Source organism: Pongo abelii, chromosome 10 (genome assembly GCF_028885655.2).
Source record: "Pongo abelii isolate AG06213 chromosome 10, NHGRI_mPonAbe1-v2.0_pri, whole genome shotgun sequence".
NCBI lineage: Eukaryota > Metazoa > Chordata > Mammalia > Primates > Hominidae > Pongo > Pongo abelii.
In genome coordinates this window covers 102,393,654-102,402,361 of record NC_071995.2, presented here as the reverse complement: position 1 = coordinate 102,402,361, position 8,708 = coordinate 102,393,654, and the positions used below count along the sequence as shown (strand labels likewise).

General features: G+C 48.6%; 1 protein-coding gene across 1 annotated transcript in view; it reads right to left on the bottom strand.

Moving 5' to 3' along the window:
- Positions 1-8,708, bottom strand: part of STAB2 (stabilin 2) — a 182,864-nt gene continuing 174,156 nt past the window's right edge. Inside the window, exons 64-69 of the mRNA XM_024256759.2 lie at positions 8,305-8,424; positions 7,321-7,461; positions 5,216-5,326; positions 4,221-4,349; positions 3,011-3,127; positions 1-235 (exon numbers count right to left, since the gene is read on the bottom strand). Coding sequence (XP_024112527.2) covers positions 185-235; positions 3,011-3,127; positions 4,221-4,349; positions 5,216-5,326; positions 7,321-7,461; positions 8,305-8,424 — 669 coding nt within the window. The 3' untranslated portion in view covers positions 1-184. The remainder of the gene's footprint in view (positions 236-3,010; positions 3,128-4,220; positions 4,350-5,215; positions 5,327-7,320; positions 7,462-8,304; positions 8,425-8,708) is intronic.

The following is an 8,708-nucleotide window of genomic DNA, read 5'->3' as shown; positions in this document are numbered from 1 at the left end:
GGGCACAGTAACACGTCCCTCGTCCCTCGCTCACAGAAACAACCCCCAGATCAGCCAGAGAGATGAGGTATGGCTTCTGAGTACTTAAAGGACTTTATGTTCCCAAAAGGCAACTGGTGCTGAGAATTCACAGTTGATGGCCCAGATGGCAGTGGGTGATGGCTGGCGTCTCCCGTCCAGGCCCTCACAGTGTCCCCAAGGGGTCATTGCCCTCAAGCTGCTGTTCTTCAGAGTCCTGGAAAAGAGAGGGTTGTAAGGGGGCAGGACCATTCTGTGTGTTGAGTCCTAGGTTGAACCTTTCTGGTGGCCACTGGTCTGAGGCATGGCTCTCCCTGAGCGCTGTGAACACATATGTGCTGGGCGTGTTCGTTTGTGCTGCTGCCTTGTGTTGGGAGGCGGGATGGGCTGGGGATAGGGCCACCTGTTTTAGTCTCTCCTGCTTGAAGCTGGGTGGCCCAGGACAAATCATCCCAACTCGGCTGCAGTTTCTTCATCTAAAAATGGTCATAATATACCTCACAGGGAGGTAGGAGGATTAAATTAGAGCCTACATTTAGCAAGCTATAAGCACCTCACAAAAGGTGGCTAATAATATTATAAAAACTCCTTTCAGTTTGAAAACTCATCTTGAACCAGTGGTGGCTCTTGAGTGCCTGAGAGAGTGTAATAGAAACCCCGCTCGGCCGGGCATGGTGGCTTGCGCCTGTAATCCCAGCACTTCGGGAGGCTGAGGCAGGCGGATCACTTGAGTTCAGGAGTTCGAGACCAGCCTGAGCAACACGGTGAAACCCTGTCTCTACAAAAAATACAAAAATTAGATGGCGCATGCCTGTAGACCCAGCTATTCGGGAGGCTGAGGTGGGAGGATCACCTGAGGCTTGCAGTGAGCTCTGATGGTGCCACTGCACTCCAGCCTGCATGACACACCAGGACCCTGCCTAAAAAAGGCTACACTCTAGAGGCGGCCATGCCAAGCCTTCTGCTGACTTTAGCTCTGACTGGCACCCAGCCTTTATCAATTAGCATAATAGATGCTAGAAATGGCTTTTCATGGGTGAAACTAGTGGTGGTAAATGTGTCTGAAGCCACTAAAAATAGTGTAAAAGGAGTGAGAATGTAGCACGTCACTTTGCAAGCTGGTACCTTATGCTTAGGATTCTGGAATGTTTTTGCCATGTAGTCTGAATACTAGGTTTAGCTGAATCCTGCATTTAGGCTACTTTCATGCATGGTGCTGATAGAGCCCTCAGAAGAGGACAGACAATGGGGAAGGCATGGGGTGCATTGGAGAGGATGTGTGCATTTGTTTCTGCTTTTTAAATGAAGGTGATTTCAGCATAACAGTGCTTACCACCTCCCTTTTTTTTTTTTTTTTTTTTTTGAGACAGAGTCTTGCTCTGCTGCCCAGGCTGGAGTGCAGTGGCGCGATCTCGGCTCACTGCAACCTCCACCTCCCGGGTTCAAGCGATTCTGTTGCCTAAGCCTCCCGCGTAGCTGGGATTACAGGCAGGCACCACCACTCCTGGCTAATTTTTGTATTTTTTTTTTTTTAATTTTCTTCACATTTATTAGCAATTTTTATCCATTTCATGACTTTGCTGTTCATTTACCCATAATTTTTGTATTTTTAGTAGAGATGGGATTTCATTCACCATGTTGGCCAGCCTGGTCTTGAACTCCTGACCTCAGGTGATCCACCTGCCTTGGCCTCCAAAAGTGCTGGGATTACATGCATGAGCCACTGCACCCGGCCTGAACTTACCCTTGAAATGTGAACCAGAAGCCTTTACATGGGTTTGATTAAAAAAATATGATTTGCAATCTGGTTATTTTTCAATCTATTGCATTTATATTAAATCTGTTACCACGGGCATGAATAACCACAAGATATTTACCTTTGGTTTACTCTGGAAAAATAACATCTGTTACACTATACAGACTTCAACACGGTGGAAGAAAACATTTCTCTCCTTTTATAAAAAGAAAAATTAAGTTCTATTCCTATGTATTTTTTTCAGTCGAGAACTGGTATTAAACTACAGGCAGGATGTACTTCCACATGTGTTATATATGGGGTACCCTGCCAAGGGGTCCCCCTGGATTGATGTCAGTGGAGGCCTCAGCTAACTCAAGCATCGCTGACTCTAGAGATAAATGGTCCCTTTCTGGAAGACCAGAGCAGAACACCCACCCCCCACCCCCCCCCCGTATATACTATAAGGCCTCATCAAAGAAAAGTAGCTCCAAAAGCAAGAAAGCAGCAGCTCTGACAACAAGCAGTAAAATCTTGGACAACAATGTCAGTGTAAGTAAGTTTAAAGGACATCTAAGGCCAGGTGCAGTGGCTCACGCCTGTAATCCCAGCATTTTGGGAGGCCGAGGTGGGCATATCACCTGAGGTTGGGAGTTCGAGACCAACCTGACCAACGTGGAGAAACCCTGTCTCTATTAAAAATACAAAATTAGCTGGGCATGGTGGTACGTGCCTGTAATCCCAGCTACTCGGGAGGCTGAGGCAACAGAATCACTTGAACCTGGGAGGCAGAAGTTGCGATGAGCCAAGATCGTGCCACTGCATTCCAGCCTGGGTGACAGAGTAAGACTCCATCTCAAAGAAAAAAAAAGGACATCTAAAGGAAAAATCCTTTTTCCTTTTTCCATCTTGTTTTGCACCTGCTACCTCATAAATGGTTGCTGCAGAATTCAGCCCAAGACTGTTTTTCACTGTGACATCTCACCTGGTCATGAAATTGGGCTTTGATAACAACCTCTTGTTCTCCCCTGTCTCTGTTTGTTCAAGGATTCTGCTGTCTACCCAAGAGAACCCAGGAACTCTGAACAACCACACTGGCTTCAGTCAGCTTGCAAAACTGGCCTTTAAGCTTGTTACCTGACATACATTCTAGAAATGAACCTTCTTTGGTACAAAGCTCTCCACTGAAATGTCCTAAAAGACATCATTCCCCTGTACCCCAAGGGAACCTATTCCTAGATAAGAATGCAAACTCACCGTGAAGGGGTCGTAAGAAGGTTCTGGGGGAGCTGAGGTTGTGCTCTCATACAAGGGGTTCGAGATATTCTCAGGCTGCTGCTTGCCAAGAGCTGCAACATTAATGTCCTCTTCTGACTGTTTGGAAAGACAGGCATGAAAGCCAGGAGCGTCCCCAAAGCAGGAGCATCTCATCCAAGTTGGCAGGTAAAGTAAGCCACCGTTTGCCTCTGGGAGCTTTTCCTTTTTTTAACAGTACTTTGTTGAGGGATGATTCACACATAATAAAACGTACCAACCTTTAGATTCAGCTCAGTGACATCTTACCGATGTCTACCCATTTGTGATCACCACCAAATCGGCACATAGGGCATTTCCATACCCCAGGAATTTGCTCTTAGCCTGCCGGTACCTGCCACCCAGGGTAACTGCTGTTCTGACTCCCATCACCCTGAAGTGGTGTTGCCCATCCTTCAACTTAATATAAATGCAGTCATACAGCCTGTACAGTTTTGCTAAAAATGGGGATTTTGAGATTTTCCCTGGAGCTTATAAATATGCAAGCTGTCTGCCAGAAGGCAGCAAACTGCTGCTTGGGGGCTCTGCACCACAGCCTTCACCAGGGGTGTTTTGAGGAGGTGGCAGCGGGAGAACGTGGGCCAGAGAGGAGGACAAAGTCCATGAGGAAAGATGCTCAACTGCTGTGCTGCTGCCCAGGCCATATTCTTACACGGCCAGCCGAGAGCTGGCTGCTGATTGGGATGTGGACTCAACTGTTCAAATAGAAATGAGTTTCACTGGCTGCAGCATAAAGCCTCTGGCTGTGTAGGGTCCCTAGCCCTGTCCCCCAGTCCTCAGAGCCAGTTTTGAAGCCCAAGCTAGGTCATGGGGTGTGCTTGTGTAGTGAATCCTCCAAGGTGAACAAGACTCCTAGGTCCTAGAGAATGTGCCTCCAGGCCAAACCCCTGGCACAGAGGCTCAGGGTGTGTTCTCTCCTTGCCAAGCCCTGTCTCAGCCAGAAAGAGGGGCTTGGAACCACCACTGCTGTTCCTCCTAAGGGCAGGGACCCCATCCAAGCAGCAGTAAGCGTGGAGTGGGTGGCCACCCCTGCTACTGTGTGACACACTGCTTCTGGGTAAGGACTCTGGCGCGGCCACCGACTGAAGCAGCCCAGGTCCAGGGAGTGGGTTTTTGGAGAGGACCCCATCATGTTCCCATCTTTCTCTCTTACCTCAAAATGCTGGAAGCCGATTGTTCTCCGGTTTATCCGAAAGTAAGAGTAAGCAGCCAAGGCAGCAGCTCCAATGACCAGGATGATGGCAAAGAAGATCCCTGCTCCCAAGCCTGTGTGCGTCAAGGTCTGAACACAGAAAGGAAAGGAAAGGGGCCCATTCTGAAAACTTCTGACTCCCCAAAAGGGGAACCCTTGGTGGCCCGAGGCATTCTGGAGCCAGTGGGGATAAAAATACTGATATGTTAACATGTATCTGGCCCTTACTACTGCCAGGGTCTGATACTCTTCCATGAAATAACCCATTGAAGTGTGATAATAGCCCAAAGAGATAGGGACAGTTATTGTGGGAGAAGTGGGGCACAGAGCGGTGAAGCACTTGCCCAATATCACACAGCCAGTCAGTGGTGGAAGTGGGCTTTGAACCCAGTCTGGCTTTGGAGCTTCTGTGCTTAACCACTATGCTATGGAACTCTCCAGCAGCTCACCCCCTCCCCTCATGCTTTTGGGAAAAAGAATACTAACAACCACCGTCACCAACTTTTACATAGCATGTACTATGTGTCAGGGGCTGTTCTAAGTGTTTTCCATTTTTAACTTATAGTCCTCCCCAAAACCCAGGAGGGAGGCATTATGAGCCCCATTTTGCAGATGAGAAAATTGGGACTCAGAGATGCTACGAAGTGGAGGGGCCAAACCAAAGCTTAGGATTTCTCACTCCCCTTCCAGCACTTCCTTTGTTGGCCCATCCTCCCCCTTTCATTCAACAGATATTAATGGTGACTGGTGCTGTGTTGCTAATGCTTGAGAGTGGGGATGGCAGGAAGCAGGGTTGGGCAGTCCTGAAGCCAGCTACCTTGGAGGTTGGAGGCTGGAGGCTCCTCCAGTCTCTGGAGGAAGAGGGCAGAGGACAGGGCTTCTGGTAATGGTTTGCCTGTTGGTGAGTGGGCACCAGGGCTCCTCCTGGCCCGTTATCAGGGACCCTAGATACTCACCATGGGGGCAGGGGGTGCTTTTAAAGGCCTGGAAATGACATGAATGATCCCATTGGAGGCAAAGATGTCCCACTGCAGAATGGCTCTTCCATCAACAAACCTGGTCTCCGTCTAGGGAAATGAGAAGAGGGTTGATGGCTTTCACTCTCCGAGCGGGCAGCCGTCCATGGAGGGAAGTTGTTCAGTTTTCCCAAGGCCCCTGAGCCCAGGTTTCAGGTTTGTCTCCACTGATAGGCAGCCCAGGACACATTAGTTGTCCTGTGCCAACAAGCTGATCTGAGGGCTGCAGAGAACCTTATGGGTCATTTGTCCAACCCACTTGTCTGATAGATGAGTGATCAGAAGGAAAGTGGCCTGACCCAGATCACCCAGGGAGTAAGTGGCAAACCCCATGCCTGTGGACTCTGAGTCCATGCACTGAACATCACACCACGCTGTTAGAAAAGATGTAATTTTAAGTGATGTCCCAGTGTGATTTCCTGGCTTGTGTGGGCAGAAGCTGAGGCCCTGTGCCCCCTCCCCTGCTGAATCACATCTTCATTTTAACAAATCTCCAGCAGATTCAAATGCACATTAAATTTTGAGAGACACTAGTCTAAACTGCTCTTAAATAGAAATCATTTAATGAGATAAACATTTAAAACCAATATTTATTAAGCACTTGCTACCTGTCGGGCACTATTCTCTGCATGTCTCAGAACTTGAATCTGACATCATGGTTATCACCACCTCCACCATCACCACCATGGTCATCTCCATCAGTATCATCACCATCATCCACACTGAAGGGGCTTAGAACATGTCACCCCAAAATAATGCCATTTTGGGCCAGGCATGGTGGCTCACGCCTGTAATCCTAACACTTTGGAAGGCCAAGGCAGGCATATCACTTGAAGCCAGGAGTTCAAGACCAGCCTGGCCAACATGGCAAAACCCCATCTCTATTAAAAATACAAAAATTAGCTGAGCGTGGTGGCGGGCACCTGTAGTCCCAGCTACGCGGGAGGCTGAGGCAGGAGGATCGCTTGAATCCAGGAGGGGAAGTTGCAGTGAACCGAGATTGTGCCACTGTGCTCCAGCCTGGGTGACAGAGTGAGAGACTGTCTAAAAAACAACAACCCCCCCCCCCCCCACACACACCATTTTGGCATATTGGTTATTTTGAGCAGAAGGCACTTGAGAAACGGCAGTTGCAGGAAGGGTTCCCTGACCTGCTGTCTACCTAAAAGCAGGTGATACAATTTCCCATGAGAAAGTGCCCCTTCTGTTTCAGAAGAGAAGAACATCCTTATTGGAGACTGGGAGTAGATGATGAAATGGATCTGTACAAACAAATCTACTGAAATACTCCTGATCTTCCACTCATATCCACCATCTGTTTCTTAGTCATGCCACAATTTACTGCCCTTAGCCTAAAGCTCTTCATTTGATCAATTTTCCACAAATGTATCATTTCTTTAAAAAGTATATAAGCTCTTGATCCCAACTGTTCTTTGGGTCTCTATTTTGCATATGAGGGTTCCCTTGATTCACATAAAAGATTAAATAAAATGCGTATGCTTCTCTCCTGTTTATCGTATGTCTATTTAATCCTCAGGCCCAGCCACAGACCCTAAGAGGGTAGAATAAGTGTTTCCTCCCTTGTATCACAATCATGAAAATAATGACCTGTATCATCACCATCACCCTGATTTTTCAGATGAGGAAATTGAGACATAGGAAAGCTGGATAACTTGTTTAAGTCCTTATAGTTAGCAAGTGGCAGAACTGGGATTCATACTGGGGTCATTTGACTTTGGAGCTCATGTTAATGCCTGGAACAGGCTGACAAGCTGACCGAAACAAAGGCGGAGAATCAGCTTTAAAATGGGTTCATTATCCTTCCCCATTACCAGCTTCTGAGGCTGGCCTATTTCCCAAGGGGTAGGGGCTGCCAAGTTGTCAGTGTGGTATGCTGTGGTGGGCAGTTAACACCATCCCCTATCTGCAGGTTTAGAGTTTATGTTTGCATGATAATAGATGCCATCTATTAAGCACCTACTGTATGCCAGGAACTTTGCATGCATTATCTCCTGTTCTCCCAAGAAGCCCAGAAGACTTCATACCGGTTGGAGTGGATCCTGGCTGGCGGTGATGAGCAGCTTGCTTCCCAGCCTCGTTTGCAGGGTGGTGCCATTGACAAGGTCATTGTAGAAAAACATGCTGACATTGGCGAGGTGGTGCTCGATGTCCTGCCCAGACAGAGTCTGAGAAAAAAGGAGAAACACAGAATGCTCCTCAAAGGCCAAGCAATATTTTGTCTTTTTAATGATGGGGATGACAAAGAAAATTGCTTCTCACGGCCTAGGCTTTCCTACCTCCATGTGGAGATCAGGAAATGTCAAGGTTTTCTCAGGCTTCTGGTTGTTTGGGCTCTGCCAGAGGCCACCTATAGCTAGGATGTGGGATTGAATGTCATTTGTATTGTCTAGAGCAGAGCTTTCCAGCGGTGCCTTGAGGTAGACAGAGGTATTGCTTTTCTCAGCCCTCAGGTGGCTGGTGGGGCTGTCAGAGCCTTAGGTCAGCCACCTGTGCGTGAATTGAATAAATATTGCCAATCCTCTGTGTGCCGTGATATGAAGTTCCGCAATATGTGGAACACAGATTACATCAGTGGCCCTGGTTCTTCCCTGCTCCCTGCACCCCTGCCCCTTTGCCCCCCATGCTGACTTTGGGCTCAGTCATGTGACCTATCAGGCCAGGGGCACATTAGCAAATATGATCAAACAGAGGCTTGAGAAGCACTGTCGGGACAGGGCCTGCTCTCGCCTCTGTCACTCCCTGCCATTGCCCTGAGAACTCGCCTGGGCTAGCCTGTTGGACGATGAGAGTTCCATGGAGCAGAGCCATTGATGGCCCAGCTACAGCAGCTGACAGCTGGTCTCAGACCCGAGTGTGCCAAGACCAAGGGAGTGGCCACTGATCTCCAGATGATCTGTGAGCTAAATAAATGTGTGGCCACTGAGTTTTCAGGTAATTTGTGACACAGCATTGTTGTGGTGATAGATAACATGCTAGTCTAAAGTGAAGGTACCAGGGACTCAACTCACCTCATTCTCCCCCAGCCCACTGTTCTGTGGCACAAAGAGGGTGCCGCGGATGGACAGGTCAGTCAGGTGTTCTAGAAATGCACGGCCTCGAGCTGAGCTGTTGGAATAGGCCAGCACTTCCTGGGGAGAAGAAGGAAGTCATCAGAGGGGCCAGCCCTGGTGTGCAGGGACCAGGGTGGCTGAAAAAGGGCCCAGGGCATCACCCATGTGGGAATATTCATGGTGTCAGCCAACTCAGCCTGCTGCTCCTTTGCTGTGTCTTCTGCCTGCGCCGTGGGAGAGTTTGAGGACTTTTCCTTTCCTCAGTGAATCCTATGGTTTAAGACGCAGCCACGTCACAGCCCATCCTCCACGTGGCTGCTTGAGCAGCCCTTTGAAAGGTGCATCAAATCTCGAGTCTCCTC